Below are 26,983 nucleotides of genomic sequence, written 5' to 3'. Positions count from 1 at the left end.
CCAAAAATGGCCTGGATTAGGCTACGTGTCAGCTATTTGGGATGTGGGCTTAGTCTGCTGGATGGGGTTTAGTTTCTTGAAGACATTTCACACTCATCTTGAAGAGTTTATTCAATTGTGACAGAGATAGTGGAGTTTTCCCTTAAAAAGCCTGTGAAACTATCAAAGTTTTATAATCTAAGATTGTTGCTTGAAATGCTAAGTGTGAATAGTTGTTGTGAATGTTCCTTGGATTGCTGATAGGCAAGGGCAAGGCAAGGCAGTTTATTTGTATAGCACATTTCATGTACAGGACAATTCAAAGTGCTTTACATAAAACAAAGACATTACAGATATTAGAATAGTAAAAGGCATCAACACATAATCAACACATAATCACAATAAAATAATAAATTACATTAAAATGATTAAAAGCAAGATAAGTTAAAAAAAAGTTACCGTGCAGATTTCATGCATAGGCGCATGAGAAAAGAAAAGTTTTTAACCTGGATGATAGGATGCTATTATAGGTGGGAAAGAGGTGGTGTCTTAGGGCTCAGATATACATAAGAGATAATGCCCGACGAGGTGTACATTATCATAAATTAATGGACTACGCAGAGGCATGAACAGTCCGACGCGAAGTCCATTAATTTATGATAAATGGACACCTCGATGGGCATTATCCCGCTTATACCATGGTCACTTATGAAAGAAAAAAAAATTATTAATGCATTAATGTTGTTCTTTACAGTTAAAATCGCAAGTTTTTCATAAGAAGCGGCTGAGTGGACTAGTTCCTTGTGATGCGTTGCCAAAGTAACCGGCTCTGACACAGACCCTGCAGCTTGGTCGGCCGTGGTTATGTTACGGGTGAAGCTCTTATAGCTTGTGTGTGTACAGAGGATGATGCGAAATTTTGTTTTAAACAGTGAAAGTCCACCGATAGTCCAACAGATAGTTTCCTAAATTGTTTTTTATTGCAAGAAATGTTATCCACCATTCACTCTGTATCAAGTATGTAAGTAAGGTAATCAAGACAGAAAGACAGGCGACACCTATTTAAAATTAAATGCAACATTGTCGTTGATTGTGACATTTTGTAAAGATACTGGCATGTCCATAGTGGTGTTTGAAGGACGGAGATTTAACGTTTGTGAACCCTGACCACTGCTGGTTGGGACGCTCCGGGACGACAGAATGTTGCTCCATTCTCGTCTCTCCTGGACTGACGGAGCCCAATAAACCTGCAAGCTGCCTTCACAGCAATGCGCGTCACAGACATGATCTGGCGTGTCTGCAGCCCTGCAGCTGATGCCACGGTTACCAACTACTGTTTAGTCGGCGCAATAATTTACAACAATAAGTCTATTTGAACGGAACTTCTTTCATAAGTGTCCATTATCACTTTTTAATGGACACCCTTAGACGTCAGTGTTCTGCTACATTTGTGCAAACTACGGAAGCACAGCATGATCAAAACGCATAATACTGGAGGGGCAGTACACAGCACTTGGACTCTCAAATAGTCAAAAGGTCAATCTGCTGGTCATATTGTAAATCTGGGGTATCAACCCCCAAAACAGTTCCAATGTGTTGCCAACTGTTAAGGTACAAGTATGCAATGGGGAGAAAAAACTCATACAGATGGCGGTAGTTGTAGGCAAGGTCTAAGAGATGGTCTTCAAAACTATCCGCCATTGTGTTTACCTCTGACCTATCTTGTTTATGTTCTTGTTCACATGAGTACATAGTGTTTGAGTCAATATAGCAAATCGGACACGCGCCATGTTACCTCGTGTCAACGTGAGCAGTCTACATGCCAAATGAACACCAGGAATGCTTAGCAACCATGATAAGTTCACAGGCATGTCGCTAACAGTGAGTATATCCCAGCCCTTAAGGCTTATTCATGCTCTGCACTAATGCTTACCAAACTTTTTCTGCAGGGCCCCCTTTTCATTGACCACAATAGTGTCAAACCCCTCTATCCCACCATCATGACCACATGCAACCCGACATTTACAATAAAGTGCCCTGCGTATTTGTCCATGTTTTGCTAGCAGTGAGCCCACCCCAGTTCGGGAATCACTGCTCTTCCATAAAAACAGATACAGAGCCTTTCATTCATCTTCTACTTAATTTATGTGCAAAACTTCCATTTTCAGACATTTTTACAGATGCATAGCCCAACGTAGCAAATGAAGCTGTACCACCAGAAACTATGGGGACAGTGTAACACAGCATAGCTGACGTGCGACCAGCAGAAGGAACAAAGAAGAAAAAAGAAGCTGTGTATTTCATGGGTGCACAGATTGTTGCTGTTTACCGCACTGCTATTTGTGTCTCTTTCTGAGAATATACATTATTATGATCTCCTGCACTGTTGCCATGTTTACTGTTGTCCAAATAGGAAGTGTCAGAACTAGGAAGTGAAATCATCATTATCCGCTGGTCGATGTTTTTCCCAAAAACCATACCAACAGAAAGGATACATGAGAGAATGAGGACACCAGTGTTTGAAAATGTATCTATTTACGTGTAAAAAGGGAGCAGTCAACCTCCTCTTTTCAGTGAAGGTTTCCCAAACCATTTGTCTTCTCTGTTCAAGATTTTAACGTCATGATTCTCAAAGGTGGGTCTTTTATCATTGGAATGCAGGAAATGAGCCGAGTTCTGGCCTGATAAGTTGGTTCTTCTGTGTTGAGCCATCCATCTGTTGAGTGTTATATTGGTTTCATAATGTAGAGCTAATTGCAGTCCTCACAGCACTGAACTGCATCAACAAGTGACAATAATTAAGAAGGACATCACATGAGTTAAGATTCAATAATGTTGTATACTCTAGAATATCAGGTTACTTAAATGAACTCTCATACTATCTCCAACAGAACTAAAGAAGCTCATCTTGGATGACAGTGAAACATCTTCAAGAAACTGTCTGTAAAAGTAAGCTTAGTTTGGCTGAACTCTTTTTGTGTTGAGCTTTTGTAGATTTCAGTCTGAACAGAAGGTAAAATTTGACTGGCAAGGTTATTGCATAAAACGGTGCAATAAAGGGAAATGTGTAATTACATTAAATGAACTTCTTTAGCAGATCATCAGATAAACAAAAAACCTGTGAATTCCCTTTAATACTTCATGTAAATTGATGAGAAATGTTTAAAAATTTAACAAGTAAAATGCTCCTCGATTCTGTAAAAAAAAACAAAAAAACAAAAAACAAAAAGAAAAACAACAAAGGATGTTCTTAACTTCTTGGTGGACACCCCGTGGTTCTTCTTCATCTGTGACCTGGCAGGAAATTTGCATGTTTAGTTGAAATTAAACATTCATTGTTATAGATATATAAGGCTTATACATGCATGTCTTACATATTTTCTTTTATAATCAAATGCATTATTTTACATGTAATTACTCGAACAATAAAAGTATTTTCTTAAGCTGCATCCAAAGGCCAAATTCCCTGAGAATAAAGCAACCTGCAGACCTCTTTCTGTTCTGCATTTATATACCAAAGTAATTAATATGAAAGACTTTGAGATTCAAATCGGTTTTTAATAATAAACTAATTATTCTGTGGTTTAAACTGCAAAATGTTCTCGTTCAGGAACTAAGAAGAGGTGACTTGGACAATATGTAGCTCATGACCTCAAAGATGAATGAATGGATGAAAGTCTGTTATACAGGGTCAATCAGGACTACAGGTGCCTCAGCATTAACCCTTTAATGCTTAATGTGTTATATTTGACACATGCCTTCCTGAGTCCTATGGAGACCTTTTTAACATATGGTAAAAACGTTTTCAAAACCCTGTTGTATACAATGCAATATTTGTCCTCTGCCCCCTGGTGGATATCTTTTGCCCTACATTAATTCTTGCATTTATTATTATATAAGGTGTTATTTATCGTAAAAGGTTAGTACAACATTTTAGAACATTTTTAGAAATAAATGCAATGAACCAGTTTTGTTAAATTATTATGATTTAATAAAATATCCAGATTTATTCAACAAAATCAAACAGATAAAAGCTTACAAATACAGAAATTAAGAAACCCAGAAAGGCACTCTAATAATATTTGGCTGTGGAGTCAATACTCTTATTTCTCCTCTTAATATAGAGAATAGAAAAACCTTTGGCACTTGTAGTTTATTTCTGTTTAAGTTTATTTATTTATATATATTATATATATCTTATATATTATATTTACATTTGCAGCAGAATCTAAAGGCATATTTAGGTTGTCTGCAAAGGCAATAACAATTAAGTCTGGAGTAATCTGTGACCAGTTTCAAACTGTCTTTCTTTTGTTTTCTACCCTTCTTTCATGCTGGATGTGTATTTCATGTGTCTATCTGGCTGAAAGACGCAAGATTTAAAGTATTTTTCTGATACTGTTCTCACACAACTTACCATCTTACCTAAATCTTTTGATTTAATCATTTCTTTATCATTATTGACCATGCCATGCTGTGTTTAGAATCTTTAGAGAAAAAGCATAAAACACCAGATATTTTATAAAAAGAACATTGACAGTGAAATGACTAAATATGCAGCATGCAAACATATCTTTATAGGAGAAGGACCTTAAATATTTTCTTCACAGCTTCATTTTTCTCCTCTTTCTGTTCCCCTTAATTTTCCTCGTTTTCTTATAAAAATCATTCTTCGAAGCCAGCTGAGTTTCCCTGAGTGACCTCCTCTTTAATGTTATTTATGAGCTCACAAATTGTTTTGGGCCATGAGAGCAGATGGTAATTATGATGCAAGGTCTCTAAACCCCCTGAATCTCAAAGTATGTTTTTATTTTTTCTTTCACATTTTCATATTGGTGATGCTGTCAACTAAATTTCTCATTTTGCCACTAAACAGAGCATTTACTTCATTTTAATGTTTGGAAATCAGTCTTTGCTGCAGTTAAACATTTTTTCATGGCTTGCAGTTGTTTCCAAATTGTTATATATACACACCTTCACAAAATCCTTCTTGGCATACTATTTGGCTCTCTGCTTGACTCCAGAGGTCAAATCCAGCACCCTGTCTCCCCCTACAGCACCCCTCCTGTGCGTTTACTCCTCCACACCACCACGGTGGTGATGAGCAGGGTTATCAGCACCGGCACGGCGATGAATGGCACCAAGATGCTGATCGGGGGGTCGTGGAGGAGCCGGCCGGTCAGGGCACAGTCGTGGAAGTAGACCTGGTGAATATGCATGAAGAAGCTGTCGACTACCAGATTGGGCCAGAAGCAGTCCATCCTCAAGGCTACCTGGTAGGTGCAGTTTGTAAGTCCTTCGTAGATCCTGCAGGGGGCGACAGCACACAGACAAATACACTTGTTGAGGAAATCTGGATGAACTTCAAAGATAAACAGAAGAGAAGAATAAAACTCAAACATACCCTTCTCCTGAAAGTTAGATGAGACACTTATAATAATACATGAGGTCAAAACTTAAATTAATTCCTTTTGTCCTCGTTCTAACTGTGGACTTTGATATTCATGTTCCTAATCTCACTTTTCCCTCAGTATGTCTTTGAAATGTCCTCTAAGAGTGGAACCACAGCAGGGGTATTCTAGTTAGGGGGAAAAAAAGGCAAAGGGGTTTCTAGAATTACCAGTGGGCTTAACTAAGCTAAATATAACTGCTAGCTGGTGGAGGGCAGGAGAAATGGAGATGCATACCAACAGGGTAGCACACTCAGCAGAGCATTCCACCACCAGTGGAGAGATTCTGTCCCGGATGGCGTTTAACTACATCTCTTGATGCCAAGTGAGCGATCACAAAGCACAGCCCCTTAAAGTACATTTATACCTCACCATCTGTATTTTCTTCCCTTTTTCAATTTGATTGAGCAAACATTACTTCAAAATACTTCCACTCTAGTGGCTAACAAAGACAGCTGAATCGATCATCCAGAATGCAACGCTGGAGGATTGCAGCCCAGTTTTTCCATGCCCTGGAGTAAAGTCATTCCTAAAACCTCTGTGAATTATGGGACCCAGTTTAGAAAACTGAGCCTTCTAGATCAGGTTTTATTTTAACAAAACACATTAATAATGAAAAAGGAAAATGTTATTAAGTGAGTGGAAAACACCCAGTTATGGTGTGTGACATTTATATAAATGACTGGGCTGCAGGGGGTAGGAGGTTCAGCCACAAAGACTGCAAGTATTTATATAGTCACAGCGATTAAGGGGACACCTGCTTTTAGATCTGTGGATAAGACATCAGTGAAACAAGTTAGGGCAGCGAACACGGCATTTGACAGCTGTGTTAGAGGGGCATGCGAGTTAAACAGAGGTAGCTTTACCTCAGGTGACTGAGAATGTCACTACAGTGTGAGATCATGCTGTCAGTTAGAACGACAACATTACATTGACAGATGAATCATTGTTAGGTTATCCATATAGGCACTGGTTGACGGAAAGAGGTGTAAAAGTCATTTAGGCCAAACCCAGTTTGCCCCCTTTGGCCCAACTCTTTTATTTTGCCCCTCTTCTTATAAAGATCAAATCATATTGATCACCTGCGTTTTCAGCAGGGCTTTTGAGGCAAGATGAGGACTAGAACATACTCCTTTTAAGAAAAGGAACATGAAACCCCTAAAAATGGAGAGGTGAGGTGGAGAGAAGCAGCTATTAATTCATTTTTAGTCCTTTCTCATCATTTTTGCCACAACAATGAGTAGTGAACCCCACTACCCCACAGTGAGGTGACTTCACACCTTTATTAAGCTTATTAAATACTTGTTTCTCTAGGGAGCGCCAAAAACTGTTGTCTCCTTTTTGGCGGCAGAGAGTAGAGAAGGTTGTCCAATAGCTGGAAGGTTGGTGCTTCTAATTGTCACCATTCCTCCCAGTTAATCCGTCCTTGTATCCTTGATTAAGACTCTTTACCCTCCTTGCCTCCAGTGTCAGCATTGCTGATGTTTAAATGTGTTTGAATGTATGTTTGGTGGTGGTCGGAGAGGCCGTTGGTGCAGATTAGCTGCCATGTTTCTGTCACTCTGCCCCAGGACAGCTGTGGCTATGCTAGTTTGCCACCATTGTAAAGTGGTTTGAGTGCCTTACAAAGATTAATATAAATATATTCTAGTAACACTATTAATACCTGACATGCAGAGCTGCTCGTCCTGCTAATTGGAAATGAGTTAATACCAGTTAAAGTGGCGAATTTAAGAGATAAACCAAAGGCCTGAATCTCCAAGCAGGTCTCCCTTCAAAGTCCAAAATATGTAAAATCATTGCAAATGTTAGATACATAAAAAAATGCTTTAAAGTAGAACAAAGAAGTAGAAACTACCTTCAGAGGCAACATTATACTAAATAAATTATACTTCCTGCATTTTTCTTCCTGTGTGTAGTGATACCATCTTCTAATTAGCAAAACTGCTATTGCAAACCTTTATTTATTTATAATTATAGTAGCAGGTCTCTCTTGCAAATGAAACTATATGTCTCAAAGTAAGTTTGGGTCCAGAATTTTCCTTCTTAACAGTGAAGCAATAGTAAGTACAATCCATGAGGAACAGTACTCAATTAGTAATAGTTACCTTTACTCCTTTACATTTTGATAAGAATATTGTTCTTTTTTATTTAAATTGGTGCAACTCTTACAAGTTTAAGTCCATTAAATTGCTACTACTTCTATTTTTTGTGAAACCCTAATATCAGCTGCACTGTTAGAGGAACAAAAAGTGGATTTTGGCAGAAATAAATGAGGCAGCAGCTTTCATAAGTCAGTGTTTGGGGATTCTGAGGGACACGTGTCCCTCGGCATATGGTCACTGTGTCTGTTTAAGAATGAAATGAATGTTTAATGCAGCTAAAAATCACAATATAACAGCAAATTTTGCCAACACCCACCTTAAACTTAACATTGTGTTTTTGCAGCTATTGCTATTATAAGTATCTTTGCTGTTTGTCCATTTGGGTGAAAGCATGAATTACATTACTTATATTAAGTGTTATCCTCTGTCAGTTCAAGGCTTTTTAAGGACAAAGGCTTTTCTAGCTGATTTAGATAAAGTCTGGAGGAATGTGTTAAATTAGTGATACTTTAAAACTCACCCTTATGTCATGTTGAAGACCTAAATTCACTTTAGATGAAGATTTAAAGGTATCAACTAGAGACGATCGCTTAGACAACAAAAACATGAATATCTTTATACTGTAGCTCAAATACTGACGGATTTAAAAACACACAACCCATTTTGAAAACTAATTGTCTAAGACTATGATTTTACTTATAAATCCTAAATGATACTTAGTTATTATCGCAGAATGAATTTGCATTATTCTCTTTGCACTTAGACCAGTAACACATCATTACTCATAGCAGACTGACTGACACACACATCTGCCAGTCGCATGTCATGGAAAGTCTTTTGTGGCTGACACAGGAGCAAATAAAGACAGGTTGGCAAAGACATTTAAAGAAAGACTGAGCCTCAAAGATCACCATAACAAACAGTACAAACTATCTATTTTCTACACAGGAGTACACGACCAAAACAACAAGCATCCAGATGAGAATCAGACTGAAGGTGCAACAGTTACAATGAAAAAGTATTTATATATATATTGATGGAAAAATCTGATTGATGATATTGTGACCATCTGTGAAGACAGTCATTAAAGATTGTGATCACGACTATTTTTCCAGGACTGTTACCTTTAGTGCCCCCCGGGAGTGAATACAGTTGTAAACACATCAAAGGACTTTACTGCCTTCTTCTATGGTCACTCCAGGGGTCCAGCACCAGAGGTCAAGAGGGACCATTGTTCCCAGGGGGGTGGGCTATATAAGGATGCGTCCCGAGCTGAGAAATCACTTCTAATATTGTCAGCTGGCCTGTGTTAACTTGTCTTCTGGTTGTGTTTGAACTCCTGTGAACGCAGTAAACAGCTGTGTCTTCTCATCGATCTGAGTGTCTCTCGTCCATGTGAGGAAATTTTCCTCACATGGACGATATAACATATATATATATATATGTGTGTGTGTGTGTGTTTGTACAGATTTTGCATGTGGTCTCTTTATTACAAGAAAAACAAACAAGCAAAGAAAAAAAAAGACTGGTTGGATGGTGCAATCGCTCACAGTTTACGCCTAATTTTTAAAAATGAATAGAAGCATCTAATTTTCCTTTTTCTACAAGGCACATCATGTGATTTGGACTTGGATAAAGCTGGAACACATTGCTGGTGCTGGATGGCATGCAGTAATTGGCCTTTCTAAATTTATCACTGTGTTATGTTTGGATCTTATCTGTGTGACATCTTGGTTGTCACTACATACGTCTGCTGACAAGTGGAAAAACAAAACTCTCTATGGAGATATAAACCAGTTCCCTTTGCATAAGAGGGTTTCACCTTTCGAGATATCGAGCACTGGTGCTACTTTGGCACAATCCCAATTTCATCCCTGGACCAGACCCTTTTGTTTTGTAGTCGGATGGCGCTCCTAAATTTTTAGGGATCAGGGATTATAGCGCATCAGGGTTTCGGGGTTTTTGTTAAATCCAGACCAATAAATCAATTAAATGAGACATTTTAAAATATCTAAAATTTTATAAAAGATGCTGCTGCATAAATAAAGTTAAGAATTATTGTTATATAAAATGAATGAATGAAATAGGCTGGATTTTGTTAATGATTTTTTGTGGCTGCGATAAAGTGTGTTAAATTATGGAAAGAGAAATATTTATTTAAAGGGAGACAGGACACATGTATGGGTAGATATTTCTTTATGCTTCTATTAAACAAACGTTTTCTTTTCAGTGTTATTAGGCTGGTCTATATCCTCAACCAACCCCTTTTTCTTTACTTGTAATTCTGGATTTCTCAGCTCGCCTTTGAACCTAACGCTGGCATCTTATGTTGTTCCTAGGAGTTTTATGACACTAATGCAAATCCACACACACACACAAAGGGCACCACCACCAATTATTCTGTGTGGGACCATGAGAGGACCATGAGCCAGAAGGGAAATCACACAGTTTTGACAGCAGCTTGTCCTGTGGGCTCCTTTCATCTTCCTGTCTGAGTTACCCTCTGACCGCTGAGCTTTTTGAAACGAAGCCACTGAGCACTGAGAGAACGTCTCACACACAAAGCAAAGTCAAACAGATTCAGCAAAATATTTATAAGTTAAAAAATATAGTGCATAACTGTGGAGGAAGAGTTGAATAAACTGCAACAAGCAGCATGCTGAGAACAAGATTATCCACTCTGGAGAAAGGTTGATGCATTATTTATTTTATATATTAGACAGGATATTACAAATTGATGTGTCTGTTTACATTGCTGCTCATAGGAAGACTGCACCAAATGGGTGTCTGAACTGGGTAAATATTGTTGTATCAGGTAGACACCCAGTTTTCCATTGACTGTATAGTATGAAGGGATGTACAACAGAAGTACCAGCCTAGCGTGACTTTAAATGATTAATGTTCCAAAGGAGGTTAGCGACATCCATATGCAGCCTAAAAATGACCATATTAAGGTGCTACATATTGTGATTGTGAATTTAAAAAGGGTACTGAACTGGTTTAGTCTAGATCGGCCATCCAAAGAAAACATTTTTAAGCATTATGAAGTGAAAAATAGTCACAGTCAATCTCCTAAATTCCTAAACAACAAAGTAAAGTTGCTAGTAGTTAAACTTCAAAGAAATTGTATACAAGATACAAAATTCCTCTTTCGGTATTTGAACATTTGACATCAGCACAGCAAGAAGGTCGCTGGTTCGAATCTCGGCTGGGGGAAGGTTCGAACCTTGAGGGTGGTGGCCTTTCTGTGTGGAGTTTGCATGTTCTCCCCGTGTATTGGTGGGTTCTCTCCGGGTACTCCGGCTTCCTCCCACCGTCCAAAGACATGCATGTTAGGCTAATTGATGACGCTAAATTCTCCCTAGGATTGAGCGTGTGTGAATGGTTGTTCGTCCTTATCTGTGTTGGCCCTGCGATGGACTGGTGATCTGTTCAGGGTGTACCTGCCTCTCACCTGTTAATGCTGGGATAGGCTCCAGCTTACCCGCAACCCGTAATGGACCAAGCGGTACAGAGAATGAATGAATGAATGAATGAATGAACATTTGACATGTCTGTACACAAACTTCTACTAACTTTCTAGGGAAAAGGATTGTAGGTAAACTTACTCTGTTGTGTCCGGCCAGCTGCACCACAAACCTCGATCCAGTCCTTCCATGTTGAACTTGAACTTAGCAAGGCAGAGTTCATGGATGATCGTTTCATAGTTACCTCTGTTGCAGCCGGACACAGATGGGAAGACTTGAGCTTCAAGCAGGAAAAGAAGATGCAGAAAAACTTATTTCGGAGCAGGTCTTATATTAAAAAAAAAGGTCTTATTGTTATTATACAACAAAGATTTAACAAAGCACCAAAATGGTTTTCTGCTCCGTTTTATTCTTTTATAATTAAAAATATGTTTGTGCAACAAATAAGAATGTGTGAATGGCTAGTTATTCCTACTGGGCCATTTCTTCCTTATTAGGCTGTTAGTTTCATGAAGAAAAGATTTTTAATTTGCAGTCAAATCCCATTTGTTTACTTCAGAGATGTATGTTAACAGCTTCTAAATGTGGAGGCAGACCACAGTCTTCCCACTGGACCTAAAACTGAATGTAACAGTGTAGAGCGGGAGAAGGAGGCTAACAAAGACCCACGTGGAAACAAACAGGTTGTTGTTATGATGGAGAAACATGCTGGATCTCAGTCTGTGCTGGCCTGATAAGGGCCAACTGTGTGCCCATTATGTTTACTGTGACTCAGCTGGCGCTCCCAAACACTCAAAGGGAGACTGAATGTGTTAGACATGAGGGTTAAAAAGAGATGGAAGATGAACATGGCAAACTGAGATGGTGCAGCAAAAACTGATTTATGGTGAGCTTTAAAAAAAGTAGTGAGACAGAAGAACAATTTTAATTTATTTGTATGTAAAATCTGACATTCACTGCTGACTACAAAGTGGAATATGGCATTCCATTTTCCATGAAAACCAAGGCAAATCAAGGCAGATGCTTCAAAGCTCCTTATTAAAATACTGAATTGAGATTTGTTTCTTTTAATGGAACAGGCCAGAACAGAACATCCTGGCTTCTCATATGATGCAACAACAAAAAGCAGTCCATTTAAAACTCAGCTTTTTGTATACAAAGTGATAGTAGTGCCACTTGTGAATCCATCAATATAAATATATGACTATGAGGAATTAAAAAGAAGTGGTGAACCCAGGAAATTTTTTATGGGGTGGCCAAGATAATACAGAGGTTAGTGTGTGTTGGGGCTAACCAACAAATATCACTGTTAGCAGGATTACTGTTAGCATTAGTTTGAGTCACTATGAGAAATACAGGGATTCCAACCCTAAAATACTAGCTTTGAGACCTTCAGTGTCAAAGACAAAACTATCTGATTCTAATTAATATTATGCAAGATATGTCGTTTGGTATTGCAAACACAAAAAAGTATTTTATCTTGCAGAGAACAGAAGGGCTTAAACATTACTCATAGTAAACACAAAGACCAACTAATCAACACAAATGCAGCTGTTCTTGTGTTGCAGATGCTAAAATCTGCTGGGTGGATTCATTATTTTGTCATGTAGGAGAGTCCTAATGGTTCCTTCTCCATCCATCCATCAATCCATCCATTTCTTCAGCTTATCCGGAGTCGGGTTGCAGGGGCAGCTGCCTAAGCAGGGAAACCCAGACTTCCCTCTCCCCGGCCACATTCACCAGCTCATCCGGAGGGATCCCGAGGCGTTCCCAGGCCAGCCGAGAGATGTAGTCCGTCCAGCGTGTCCTAGGTCTTCCCCGGGGCCTCTTTCCGGTGGGACGTGCCCGGAACACCTCACCAGGGAGGCATCCAGGAGGCATCCTAACCAGATACCCGAGCCACCTCATCTGGCTCCTCTCGATGTGGAGGAGCAGTAGCTCTACTCTGAGCCCCTCCCAGATCACCGAGCTTCTCACCCTATCTCTAAGGGAGAGCCCGGCCACCCTGCGGAGAAAACTCATTTCGGCCGCTTGTATTCGTGATTCGCGGTTACTTCTCCAACAGTGAAAAACTAAATCAGTTTTGAGCCCATTTTAAACCCACAAAATACAATGTTTATCAAAAAATGTTTTAGGGGCCACAAGTCCTTTAAGAAAAGGATAAGTAAGGGAGCAGAGCAGAATATGCAGAGAAAGCAATGGATTAAGAAAGAAAGAAAGGAGCAAAATGGGGAGTAGGGAAAAGTAAACTGAAGGGACTGATGGTGCCCAGGCATTTGTTTTTCAATAAAAGCTTTTTCCTATTCAATAAAAATGCTTAATGTGAAAAAAATTCCGCTTTCTTAGATAATGTTCAATGATTAGAAGAATGAAGACTTAATTTTTACATAGGCCCTTTTTTATATTAAAAAACTTAATCTATATTATTTTGCACACTTTTATTAATTTATCATTTATAATGAATATCTTTTCCTTTTACTTCTATACTTGTCTTTGTTGCTTTACCCATTTTCCATATAGTAGCCAATCAGATGCGGTGATGATGTGGGTGGATTTCCAATCAACGTCACAAACCAAAGTTTCAAGGTTCAGCTTTAACGGCTGTTAAAATAAGTTCTCGGTGCATCCTTGCTGTATTTTATCATTCCTCCTCCAGTAAAATATCCAATATAACATTTAAAAATCCAGTTTCTTGAGAGGAGGATGAGATTGGTGATATTGGAACTACTGAAAATACACCTCAGGACTCACAAACACACACTCACCTGCCAGCAACAACACAAGCCCCGCTCTCAGGAGCGAGGCGCTCCCCAGAACCATACTGAATCCAAGCTCCACAACGCGCTTTAAGTCTTCTCACTCCCTGGAAATCCGCAGCACGCGTCTCATTCTCAACCCAGTATTAAAAACCAAAGAGTCTGATTTGACGTGACAAGCAAATTAAATCGCAGTTTGCGGCGCGGTGTGTGGAAGAAGCCGCCAACTGATTGCGCGCAAAAGCCTCCACAGCGGCAGCCCCAATCATAACGTGTCATCCGAGCCCCTGTGTGGAGCCACGCGCAGGGGACAAAACAAAGTCAGGCTCCAAAATTAGTGCAAGTCATACCGAAGCCAAGAAATCACACAGGAAAAAAAGGCCTTAAGAGTAGCTACAGCCCTAATTTATATTAATGTCACGCAAATGGAGAACATCAATTGATTCGCTTTGTTTTAATACCTCATCTTCTATTTCCCCTCAGAAACAGGCTTTTAAATCCACAATTATCATTTTATCTATCATTTGAATTCTGTTCTTTTTAATATGCTCTATTATATGGTCACTGTAAGATAACATGTCATTATGGCTCATTATGAGTTTTTAATTAAATGCCTGCGAGCCCCGTTTCTCCCATTACTTATTTATTACTTGTAATGGGTTACTCCTCACTGCCAGCCATTGTTCCAACCTTTCAGCTGGACCTGCACAGGGACCCATTCCACTGCACAAAAAAGCAGAATTTGCCTTTTTTTTTAATGTCAGCCTCATATCAGTGCAGATCTCATGCAGCTCAGTAATGTCTATAATTGAATGTTTTATCTGAGGACTTCTGTAGAGGAGCAGACATTCATTAGTATTCTCAGCGCAGCTCTGTACTGTGCTGCCACCCAGTGTGACTGTTGATCGCTGGTATATGTGACAGTCGTCCCAAATCTCAAATCAGTGTTTTCAAAACAGAGAGTGAGCTGTGCTTACAAACCATCTGAATTTGGAGTTGTAAAGCACACTAAAATTAAGTAATGATTAGCATCAACATGTACATTTTTTTGGTATAAATTGAAAGATAATTGGTTGTTTTACAAGCATGCAAGAAAAAAAAGACAGAAAATGAGCCTCAAAATTGAGTAATTTCCCATAAATACCCCTAGAGGGCAGCAGAAGACACTAAATGAGGCCACAAGGAGCAAGCTTTCAGTCCAGCCTTGAAGCCTAAGCTGTGGAGTCATTCGGTTATAGAGCCAGTTATGGCCGAGCTTTCACCTTACACGGATTGCAAATCAATATCTTTTCGGCCTCATATGTTTGCCAGCCTCGTTTTATACACAGCCCACAAATAATCCCGGATAGCACATGCAGGCTTGTTAAAATGAGAAGCCATGGCAGCTGGCGCCTTCACCGCAACTCCTTTTTAGATCATCAAAGTTTATAAGCCATCTAGTGCTGGAAATGTGGAGAGGCTTAAGTCCAAATCAAAGAGGCACTACAAACACAAATTAAGTTTATAACGTTTAACCAGACTTAACACTAAGAACTTTTTCTTTGAGTTGTTGTCAAGTTGTGGACATTAAAGCATCCGGTCTGCACAACTTACCAAAGAGGAGGCTACGCACAAGCCCCGTGGGAAACTTAAAATCTGCATTTGACAGGTGTATTGACAGCAGCAATGACGCATATTAGCCAATCAGGAGAGGTGATAAGTGAGGTGGGCTGGCTTCCAAAAAAATCAAAAATGGATAAAGATAAACTCTTAAGCTTCTGTTGTAGGATTTGATAGGCTTAAAGAGATGTCGATCACAGCGAAGAGGCGTGTTAAGAGAAGCCCCCCTTGGAACTTTTCCTCCATCTGCACACGCGCTCCCCTCCACCTTCCCTCCCTCCCTCCTCCTCCCCTCCAACCACCGGCGCAATGGCAATGTGAGGAGTAAATGGCTCAGAGTGTCCGCCGTGGAAACCGACCTAAACGCTGGACCAGGAGCTGATAAACAAACACAAAACAAGGCGCGGTGCGTAAAAGCTCTCCAACGGTTCTGCTTCTGCGTGCGCAAGGAAACTGTGCCAGTGTCCAAGAAACCAAGAAGACTCAGACGTCTTTCTTTTTCAAAAAAAAAAAAAAAAAAAAAAAAAAAATCTTTGGTTTGTTCTTGTTTGTGAGTGCGCGTGATCAACGAGGATATCTTAATTGGACATGTGAGTTACGGGAGTTAACAGCACAAGCAGGCTTTCTCAAAGATGAAGTTCTCAGCTTGCGTCCTCGTCACTTTGCTGGTGATCCAACCCAGCGCAGCACAGTCAGGTGAGTGCTTTGATGTGCGCGTCTCACAGCCTGGGCCCGTCGGGGGACGAGGTGAGGAGGAGGAGAAGGGGGGCAAACGCTCACAGATCAGCTTTTCCTTCCTCACACGAGTCCCCCCACTGAGGGGAAATTTTAACGATGCATTCACTGCACTTGAAGGACGACGCTCTGCACCCTTGTTGTTGCTCTGCATCCTGATCGAAACTTAACACAAGTTCACATGCAGCTACGATGATGCTGATTTAAATGAATCATACCTGCATTCAATCAGCCTCTGGATCGGACTCTGCGTAAAAACGTCTCCAAAGAAACATGTTTTTTTTTTTTTTTACTTTTACCTCGTCGGAGATCAGATAATCCATCAGTTTTTTTTTGTCTTTAGAAGGCGGCAGTATTTCGTGTTGAAGGCAAATCCGATGATCCATTTACTCTGGTTTTTTTATTATTATTATTATTTAGATTGTAAATATGAATGAACGCGCCATCCTTTCAATATTCCTCCCTAAGCAGACACTGATAGACCAAGCACCGCGGCTCTGCGTGAATTTATTAGATCTGAACTCCAGCGGAACATTTTTTTGTGTCTTAATAATTTAGATGTAGCAGATAGACTCGGGGCTACACAGGCAGGGAGAAATTGTGTGGCTTTTATCATTAAGACCCCTGTGGTGCCAGTCCCTTGACGATATTCACTTTTTTTCTGCAGTGGCGCTCAGTTGTCGATTCATAAAGAAGTTATATTAGTGTTTATGTTCGTGCACACACGCTGCTTTACTTTGGCACATTTGCAAATAGTTTTACATTGATATTCCCTTTTTATCCCGTGTTACACGTAACATTTGATGCGCTTTGGTTTATGATGTTTTGATTGCTTAAATATTCCCACCTGCTTCGAATATGAACAAGGCACTTTCTCATTCAGCTTTTGTTCACACACTTAGGATTTTAATATATTCTGTTGTGCTTGGCGTAATCGCTCTTCAGTTTTCAGCACTGCTACATTGCTGTCTTTTGGGCTGATGAGTGGTGTGTAATGCCAGAATCTGGCAACTTAATTGATGTAATCAAACCTTGGCTGTGTTTAACTGTGGGGAAATAAAATAAATAGCAGAAACACTTAAACAGTGGCAACACAGGAAAGTTAGTATAATCAGAGATGAATTTGACTGTGCTACGAATGTCTTAAAGGCAAAATGTGATTCCAGGATGCTTCTCTTCCAGTCCTCCATGGACAGGTCACAGTTTTGGCTCAGGCTGTTGTGTCACACACATTATACAAACACTCCCCCGCTAGCTCTGTTGTGGAAAACGCTGAATGCTGCCTATTAAACATGAGTGGATGGATGCTTGCATGGATGGGTGCTAGGCTGGGTGAATGGGGAAGGGAAGTGGCACCCTCACTGCTTTATTTATGCTCTCCACACACTCCCATCCAAGATATTTGTGATGCAAATTCTGTCCAAGAATCTGAGCTATGCCTCTTGGGAAGTTCATTGTCTGTTGGTGTTTGTGGGTGTATGCTGAGTTGATATTTGTTTCCCTCCTTCATTTAATCTCCTACTTGTTATTTGCAGTTTGAAAAAAAATCCTACTCAGAATCATATCCATCATGTTTAGCCAAGTGTGGCTGAAGTAAGCCAAGGTTAGAGATGTTCACTTGTAAGATAGTGATAGAAGCTCTCTGTATCCTTCCTGCTGCGAGACAAATGTCTGAAGGGTTTCTGCCAGTCAGCTCTACCAGCTTGTATATGGACTTCGTTTTCTTTTTTGTTTGTTTTTTGAGCGTGTGTGATGTGCTGCATGAGCACACGTGTTCAAGCTGCAAGCAGCTTGATTAATGATTACCCACAGTTTGAGTGGCTGCTGGCATAGGCATACTGTTGTCCAAACTCCTATTAATCTTCTTTTAAACAACTAAATGACTGAGCTCAGGTTTTAGCTTGATGAAGCCAAAATGGCGAAAAATACCAGAGTTATTACGGTTTTGCTTATTTTAGTTGGAGCAGAGGTTTGCAGAAGAGTGAAGTGGCCTCCTCTGGATGACTTAATGGTCGAGAATATTACATTAGTTATTAGTAGAACGACTCAAATGTTTTTGATGTGGTTCAATTTAATCTTAGTCAGAAACATCTAGATATGTCAAAAAGGATGTGTAGTTATTTTGGCCCACTTGTGAAGTGTGTATGGGATTAAATAACATAACTAAACAAAATTTTGGACTGAATGTTGCATTTTATTTGTTTTCTTTTTACCTCAAACCTTATCTGAGCGAAGGGTCCAAGCTTTAGTACCTTCTGTTCTATATCCTATAGAACCATAATATGCTTCTATAGGATAGAAGCTTATTACATACCCTTCCCATATTATTTTATTAAAGAAAATTAGATAAATTTGTTCCACAATTCCTTGTGGCTGCAACTTGTTGCAAAGTGATGTTTAATTCTTTTAATCTAGTCAAGCTTGCTGTGATTCATGTTGGTCAGGAATCTCAACACTTGTCTTCGATGACCACCTGACTCAAATGGGTCATCGTGCACAACTTGAAAACAAGCTATTGGATCAACTTGAATCAGATGTGTTGGGGCAGGGAAACATCTAAAACCCGCAGGAGAGTGGCCCTAAAGAACCAGAGTTTGAGATTTCTGATGCAAAAACACATCCTTATATTTAGAAATTGCTGGTATTGACAGTGGGGCAATATTTCATATCTTATGTTTTTTACATTGTGCCTCATTATTGTCCACAAACACTACTGGGGAAGCTTGAAAGTATGATTTCAATTTAATAAGTTGTTTTCTAAGTGTCTTTGCATATTATCCCATATTCTTATGGTTTGAAAGTGTTATGAATGCACCGCATTTTTGCCCTTTCTGTCATATTTGTGAAGCAAACAGTTGTATTCCGAATGTTGTGATGTTTTGCTCCCACTGAGTGCTGAGCCATCACTAGCTGACATCATTCACAATGCCTCGTTGCAGACACACTGAGACTGAAGGAGAACATGAAAGAAGTGAAACATTTCCTGTTGTGCAAAGAAAATATACGCTCTTGTGTTTGAGTCTTTTTTGAAAAAGTTGCCTAAAATTACCAACACTTTTCAGTGAGCAGTCATTGGGCTAAACTTGGTTTGGTTCAATTTGCACCAGTTTGAGGTTCTGATTTCAGGGTTTTGATGCATTCAGCTGCTAAAAATGTCACATAAAAATTGATTTTACTCTCTTGAGGAACATATTTACTGTCAGGAAGTTTTAGTCTCCTCGTCCACTGTCTGTCTTTTTCTTATTGAAACAAATAGATCAAACATTTTAATGTTCCTGCTCTCGTGTGTGTGACAAATGCTGTGTTCACATGTGTGTTTGTGTGTTTGGATGACCTTTAAAGACTTGCTGTTGTGTGGAATGGCTGGGGGAGAATGAGGCGGTGAGAAGGGAACCCTCTGAATGCTGGTATCAAATTACTGGGCATTTGTCAGCTGGCACACATGGAGCTCCTGAGTAGGCTGAAGCTTTGTAGAAGGAAATGAGAATTTATTACAAGCTAATTAAGCTCCTTCTTCTTTTTTTTTGATAGCATCAGTTTAGGCCTTTATTTGACAGCATGACAGATGAGAAAGGGGGGTGAGGGAATTCAATCTTGTTCTAAATTAGTCAACATAGCTATCATAACTTGATATCTGCCCGGCTTGACCACGTCCCAGGCGCTGACTGCAACCGTTTTTGATGAGCTAATGGAGATTTTGTGCGGTTTGTGTGCATTTGTCATCATCCTCATGCCAACGCAACCGATCCAGCTTGGAATAAAAAATGTCAGTTTGCACAAAAGAATAATAATTGTAGTTTGGTGAGGGTGACATTGAGGTGTGGGCTGTTATTTTCTTCCTCTGTCTAAGCTGAACAATCTCAGCAGGCTGTAAGGGAAGCCTTACAAATGACAGTGATGCATGGGGATGATGGATCGCTTTTCCAAGGCATGAGACAGCAGTGCACTACCTCTCATGGTACAAGTTGTCTGAATCAGAGTTCAGATAATCTGGACGGGGCAAACAAAGATGATGCTGTTCTTCCAAAAGAAAAAAATAAATAAAGTGATGTCTTTTTGTTTCCTAATTTTCTTCCCAAGCATTGAAAAGCATTCTGGCAGCATCACAAGCCTGTTCGCTTGACATTTTGTTTGCACGTCGGCTGTACAGAGGGGCTTCTGTTCTTTCAGTTTGCATACCACCCAAATATTTACATGTGCAATCACAACTGCACAGCATGGGAAGGAAAACACACAAGACTTGGTTGCAAAATAGTGGCTTTATTAGCCTCTGTCGTCATCCTGAAGCGTCTTAGTGCCCCGGTGGGTCTGGCACTGGGTTTGTGTGTTTGGCAGGAAAGACTTTTGAACCCCCTGTGCCTTTGCTTCCTAATGATGAGCAGGGTTGGCTTTGGTTGTGCCCAAGCGTCCGGTGCCAGCTCTTAGTAGGAGTTAGATTGGCCAGTGGAAGACTGGAAGTTTGGCACAGATGTCCCTCTGTTAGGAAGACTGAGATCTCACACACAAAAGACAATGGACCCACCTACAGGGATTCACTGTAAACATCCTCTATATAACCGGAGTCATGCGTGTTGATGATGGATGTAGCAGCTTCTCACTTCATCTAAACAACTAGATGCTTGAGATTTTTAATTTTTATTTTTTTCTAATCCATAGCCTTAATTGGGTCGATCCCTATTGTTAACCTTATTAACACCTTCCAAACCAGACTAAAGTTTGCAGTTTGTTGCTAAACTATGCATTTGGGTCAAGGTTACAGACACTCAACCAGAACAGTGTCTTTTGACCATTCCACCTGTCAATCAAATGTTGGCATGCTGTCAATAAGATAAATGAAAAAATCCTACAAATGTCAGTAGCACACCAGAAAGGCTGACAAGTAGCTCTCTGGAAACCTGATGTCCATCCACTGCTTGACGTGCTGCTGTTTACATTTGATCGTGCAGGTCAGTCACATCAGGCTGACAAAAATACCCATGTGTAGGCACACTGTAGCAGGGCTCTAGCACGGTAATCATGTGCGTGAGTGTGTTATTTGCTCTGACCAAGGATGGGTGTAAATCCAAAGTGATAAGCATCACCACAACAATAGTTATTGCTCCGCTGTGGTCTGAATCTGCAGGGATGATATTGCTTTCTATGAGCTTTTGTGTCATTATTCTACTCTAATAAGAATATTGTTTCCACAAATGTAGCTAACTTTAGTGGATTTCTTATTCAAAGCTTGAGAAGAAACAACTTGCCTCATTAGGATGGGGCTTTGGTCCCTATGAGGACTATTAATCTGGACAAGATGCTTGTATTTACCTCATCCGGTTTCTAAGATGTAACAAAAATGAGTCAAAGCACACAGACTCTTACCAAGTCATGGCCCAGGAAAGGAAAGAACAGAAAAGAAAGAGGAATCTTATTCTTTTCTTTCTTCTTCTGGCTGTTACAGACCACTTGAAGGATTGTTCAGGCCGCCACTTGTAATTCCACTCAGAGACAAATGTCTCCATCCTGAGTCTGAGGGGCTTCCGACACACAAAACACATACACACACACACAGTTGAAAGCTTTGCAAACACACACACACACACAGAGTTCCTGCTGAGTAGTGAAAGTTTGTGTGCTACAGTTTCTCCTCTTATTTACCATTCCTTCTTTTCTTTATTCTCTCTTTTTTTTTCCTCCATTTTTTCTTTGACATATTTCAACTATATATTTTTAATGTCCTCCTCACGCTTTCACACACATTTTCTCCCTTTTGTCCTCTTGTGCTTGTATGTTATTTCCCAGTTTTATATATTCTGCTTTCACTGCTTTACTTCCATCTTTTTAATGGCTCTTTATTCCTTCTCCTTTCCTGTCTTCTTTCCTTTCAGTCTATCAAACACACACGTGCACACACACATACACACACTCCATCTGTCTTCTATTAGTGTGTGAGGCTATCACCCATGGAGAAGGGGAAACTGTTCATTTTCCTAATTTGTGTCATGGACAACAAGCTGTTGGCACCTCCTTCATATGTGTACATAGGCTTGCTAGCTTGAAAGCCTCCCAGAGGGAATTAAAGTAAATTTTTTTGTTTTGCTTTTAAAGTAACACTAGAGAGGTTTTTGAATCTTAAAACTATGTGAAACTGTCCTTGAACTGTCCTACTACAGTTCACAACTCTGGTTTCCAGACTGCCTTTTTGCTTTAAGGTACCACATCACACACAAAAACAACTAGAAATCAACACATATTTACCAATATAAACAGTTTAAAAAAAGAAAGTTGCTAAATGAAGCAAAGAGACCTGGAGTAATGGAGGAGATGAAGGAAAAAGACAAAGTGTAAGAGAAAAACACAGGGTAAGAGTTATGTGACTGGAATTTAATGCTGGAGGGAGCTGGAAAAAATATATCGTGGCAGTCTTAGCTTTCATGTTGCTATCTGTTCGTAATAATTGATCAGCTCTCTTGTCTGGTGTTTGCTTTGTTTGGCTCTGTTTGGAAAGTTGCTGATGTTCTTGTTCATAATCATGAAAACAATACAATAACAATCATTTCTGTGCTCTGTGTAGGTTATAAATCAGAGGGGTTGAAGCTGTGGTTGATTCCTAGATTGAAACTACTGAAACATGTTTATATACTCCAATCATTTACTTTAGTGCTCTTTATCATGGCTTAAGATAACACATTACAACAGTAGTATGTTCATCCCTGGTATATGATTTATTAGCAATTGAAATGTAAGATATAACCTTATTGATAAAGTGTGTCCAAGCTGAAATGAAGCCACATTAGTTCCTTTTTAGACTAACATAAAAAAAAAGTTCATCTCGCGTTAAAAGTTTGGTCAGCTTGTGTAAAATGTCATGGAACTTTACAGATGTTCTTACATACATAACATAACATAACATAACATAACATAACATAATAATATATACAATGTAAATAACATTACATAAGGCTTATGCATTGCTTTCACAATTTGGCTGCATTTAAATGCACAAGAATGTGAATTAAAAATGCAAATGGTACTAAAAACAAATGGAGCATTTCCATTTTATTATTATTTTTGTTTTTAACATACTTGTTACTATAAGGTTCCATACCAAAACTTGTGACTCCACATTTTCAATGGAGACTGTTGTTGTGTTTGCCAGCCTCTTCACCATGCCAGGAAATTCATGTGAACTTTCTCCATGGGCAGAGGGCAGACCAGTTTCATAATGCAGCAGGGGTGTTCTGTAGTGGGGGCTAAAGTGCAAAGAAATAGCCAAACATTATGGCCAGAATGCAGAGAATTAAGCCCCCGTTTTCACTAAGGGGTCCGGCTCAGGATGGCACAGTTTGGTGTGGTTTGGTTTGGTCAACACTGATATCTGTTGCACATCCACAACCAACGGTAGCCTTACATGGTAGGTGAGGCATAAGCTAAGTAATAGTGTGTTGCCTTCCTTGAATTATGATGAAGAACAAAACACGTAAGCAAAGGAAAAGAAGAGCATACATCCAGCAGTTTGTGTGTCCATCTTGGTATGTGGCTTTGAAAAACAAAAAATCCACAACATATTTAAACATGGCTTTGTTCTTTCTTTGCTCTTAGTGCCGAGTCGAATGGGAAGCGACTTTTTTTCTACCATTCAATGGATTGCACTATATCAAACTCCAGCCATTAGGGTTGGATCTGTAAGATTAGGACCCAAACAGAAGGGTCCCAAAAAGTAGGAAATGCACCAAAAAAATGCATATCCCTTGTCCTAGGGCTGCTCGATTATGGGAAAAATGATAATCACGATTATTTTGATTGAAATTGAGACCTTGATTATTTAACACAATTATAGATAAAAGGTGTGTGTGTGAGGGGGGGAGTGTTTACTGTGGTAACGCCGACTAGTTTCTTTCCACCAGGTCCCCATAGCTATTGTTTGTCTCAGACCAGCAGCTATGTTCCGCCTGGTGTGATCTGTAAAATAATAGTCTGGAGACATTTCGTTTTCACGTTGAAATCTGCGTCAATAAAATGTAGCGCAACATTTCTATACGGCTCTGGTGCGGCTTTACCACAGTTCCGTAGGGGTGGCGAAACTTCGGACTGTCACCACGTCTTTCACAACACCCTCACCACACTCATACAGGGAAGAAAGAGACAGTTCACTAAAATGGTGTTGAGATGGCAGTGATACCGTTTGTCCAAAGTCTTGATGAGTTTCTTAAATCCCGGATTGTTCACTGTGTTAATTGAGAAAAAAGTTCTGTTTGTTTATAACGTTTGTCTCTCTGTGACTTTGGGAGCTGGTGGATTATTTAGTTGCGACTCACAAAAATTGAACGTTTTTCTATTTTTTTGTGTTGCGTCGCAAGCCCCCGTGTGCACGTCTGCATGCACGAACGCAACATTTTACATGCACGACTGTCGCCTGTCGCTTGGCTGGAGGAGGCAGCAATTTTCGCTTCCTCGCGCAAGTTTACATAGAAAATGATGGAGAAGGAGCGATGCCGCCTCCCGTGTATCCAGGTGTCTGCAACTCGTTCTGAATAAAACTAAAGCGGTTGGGGCTGTGGGAGGAGTCTGCAGCAAAGCGCTGCAATGACAGCTGCGCTCGATTTGAAAACAGCACAAATCAAAGGACAAAAAATAATCGGACCATTTCATTTTTATCATCGCTGAAAACCCAGATCGTAATTGCGATTAAAATTCGATTAATTGCCCAGCCCTACCTTGTCCCATATCAACCTGGATCCTGGAAATGAGGCCATGAATCTGGTACAAATTCTAGGAGGCTTTGCTCTGCATAAATGGTTTAAGCTAGTTGTCATTTATAAAAACAAGTGCCTGCACAGCTGTGCCTATTGAGTCAGTGACCCTATCAACATTTACCCAGTAAACAATTGATTTTATATATGTTTTCAACATTTAATTTATTAATATAATGATCCACTATAGATTTAAAATGTTAGCAAAAATGGTTGATTGTTAGTTATCAACTTTTCCTGTCAGGGCACTCACTGCTAGCTTGTTTTGCACCAGTGTTAACATAAGATTTAAGTTTGTTCAAGGCCTACAATTAAAGTCTTAAAGCTGTAGAGAAATTGTGGACGATTAATTCATATTGTATATGCATGCATGTATATGCATCCATTTGTGTATTTGTGTATACAAGAGGTGGCTTTGACTTTTGAATTTACAGTTCCATGTTAAGGCACCATGCCAAAACAGGAAGTGAAACAGTGTTCGGCTGCCCTTGATTGGCAGCACACTTTTTGGCACAGCAGGACCAAGTGCCATTGGCTCTTTCTTTCAGAGCAAGTCTGCACTTTTTCTTTTAGTTCCTGTGCCCTGTTTCACTCACTTTCCTTTGCTGTATTTTCTGGTTCTCACAATAGAGGCCATTAGAATTACAATAGAGCTTTGTAACCTTGACAAAGGCTGTTTTTTTTTTTAAAGCAAGTCAGTAAAAGAGAATATCCATTGGTCTCTAATCCCTCATCTGTACATGAGTCAGTCTGACAATTCAACCATGACCTGTAGATGTTTTTCTCTATTTTCACTGTGTTCCTCTCTTTAGGGCGATGTGACTACACATGCATATTCCACCCAGCTCATCAAGATGTAACTCGACAACTTTCTTCTTAGCAGTTCAAAATCTTTACTCTTTTGGACATAAATTATTAGTTTACTTCCACTTTGTGTGTGTTTGTGTGAGCAGTAAAGCCTGCCTGGTGCATTGTGTGTCGACTAATCCCTGTTAAGATATTCATGGCAGCTAATCTGTTTAATTACACAACAAATTAAGGATATTTACTGTTCCAAGACTTTTATGCGACACCCGCCTTAATCAGGGCCTTAATCTGTCTGGCACAGTGCGAGTGTGTGTTACTGTGTGTGTGCACTTGGCTGTCTGTGTGTAATTGATATTCTGTATGCTCAGGCATGTGCGACTTTGTGTTTATCAGGCAGTTTGTGCCAGCATCTGTCTGTATCTATGTGCTTTAATTCTTCTCCGATTGTTTGCCTACAATTAAAAGAGAACAGAAAACAAGAGATTATTGTATTTTCCCAGTTGTTGCTCTGGCAGAATGTCATGTTCCTCAAGAATTCCAAGGACATGAGCTTCGAGCTGCACAAGCTTCAGTCGTCTTATCTTCACATTTTGTAGGATCAAACTATGAAAGCATAATATGTTGTCTTGCTTGGATAGAGTAATAAAAATAATCTGAGGGTGACATAAATTAATACTGGGGATAAGCTCTGCCTGTGCAAACCAGTTCATCGGAGTCAAAGTTCAAAACTGCTTACTGCACTGATGCAAGCTTCAATTGACATCCTTTCATTTCCAGTATAAGTGGAAGGATTAGACGCTATGTGTTCCTTATTTATTATATTTTTTAGATAAAAATTTGTAGATATTTGTTTTTGCTCATTACCATTGATGGATTAGAGACTTTATTTAGATAAAAGATCATATAGCTGTGTAAAATACTGTATTACAAGTGAACAGCTTGCAATGGCATAATTCCTTAAACTTGTAAGACCTGATGCAAGGCATGAATGTGACCCAAATGGCTGATTATTATGTGCCTTGAATCGGTATTTCTCCACAGTACCTAATGGAACCAATCCTGTGCATATATATGGTGTTGGTTTTCTATATCCAGTGTCATTCAGCTATTTCAGTTTTTCCTGAGGATGTAGAGGGTGTTAAACTTAGTTTCATACATTCTTTGTACTCAAAATCATGTTTGAGGCTAAGATGGTACAGCAAATTACTCATGTTGCTGCCTCCGGCAACAACTTTAGCTCAACAGCATTTGTGGTAAATAGTTGTCTGGTTCACACCTGACCTTTTAAAACCTCCAAACAACAAATATGGCTCTTTTTTGGGGGGCAAAAGTTCTTCTGTGTCATCATCTTCA

At 39.6% G+C, this 26,983-nt stretch overlaps 2 protein-coding genes across 5 annotated transcripts in view; one reads left to right on the top strand and one right to left on the bottom strand.

Annotated features, from left to right (window-relative positions):
- Positions 1-379: 379 nt before the first annotated feature.
- Positions 380-13,979, bottom strand: LOC121635213 (receptor activity-modifying protein 1-like). Of its 2 annotated transcripts, XR_006009362.1 has the most exons (4): positions 13,767-13,979; positions 11,143-11,281; positions 4,954-5,286; positions 380-3,273 (listed from the first exon to the last, which is right to left on the bottom strand). XR_006009362.1 is itself a non-coding variant. In XM_041978301.1 (3 exons), the coding sequence occupies exons 1-3, from the start codon at positions 13,819-13,821 to the stop codon at positions 5,031-5,033; spliced, it is 450 nt and encodes a 149-aa protein (XP_041834235.1). In that variant the 5' UTR covers positions 13,822-13,979; the 3' UTR covers positions 3,959-5,030. The 2 variants fall into 2 exon arrangements, 1 of the variants encoding a protein (XP_041834235.1); XM_041978301.1 differs by lacking the exon at positions 380-3,273 and having other exon boundaries at positions 3,959-5,286.
- Positions 13,980-15,617: 1,638 nt separating this feature from the next.
- The window catches only part of LOC121635411 (receptor tyrosine-protein kinase erbB-4-like), a 302,255-nt gene continuing 290,889 nt past the window's right edge, over positions 15,618-26,983 (top strand). For all 3 annotated transcript variants that reach the window (XM_041978534.1, XM_041978536.1, XM_041978533.1), the window contains exon 1: positions 15,618-16,052. In XM_041978534.1, coding sequence (XP_041834468.1) covers positions 15,989-16,052 — 64 coding nt within the window. In that variant the 5' untranslated portion in view covers positions 15,618-15,988. The remainder of the gene's footprint in view (positions 16,053-26,983) is intronic.

This window comes from Melanotaenia boesemani, chromosome 24 (assembly GCF_017639745.1).
Source record: "Melanotaenia boesemani isolate fMelBoe1 chromosome 24, fMelBoe1.pri, whole genome shotgun sequence".
NCBI classification, from domain to species: domain Eukaryota; kingdom Metazoa; phylum Chordata; class Actinopteri; order Atheriniformes; family Melanotaeniidae; genus Melanotaenia; species Melanotaenia boesemani.
The sequence above is the reverse complement of the archived record's forward strand: the minus strand, read 5'-3'. Positions and strand labels throughout refer to the sequence as shown.

Bases quoted from the DNA above. Each gene is read 5' to 3' on its own strand.
- LOC121635213 (XM_041978301.1), bottom strand. From the start codon at position 13,821: ATGGTTCTGGGGAGCGCCTCGCTCCTGAGAGCGGGGCTTGTGTTGTTG. The intron at 11,282-13,766 runs GTGAGTGTGTGT...TCCTGCTTGAAG, and splicing joins GCTTGTGTTGTTGCTGGCAG to CTCAAGTCTTCCCATCTGTG. The intron at 5,287-11,142 runs GTAAGTTTACCT...CGCCCCCTGCAG, and splicing joins AGCTGGCCGGACACAACAGA to GATCTACGAAGGACTTACAA.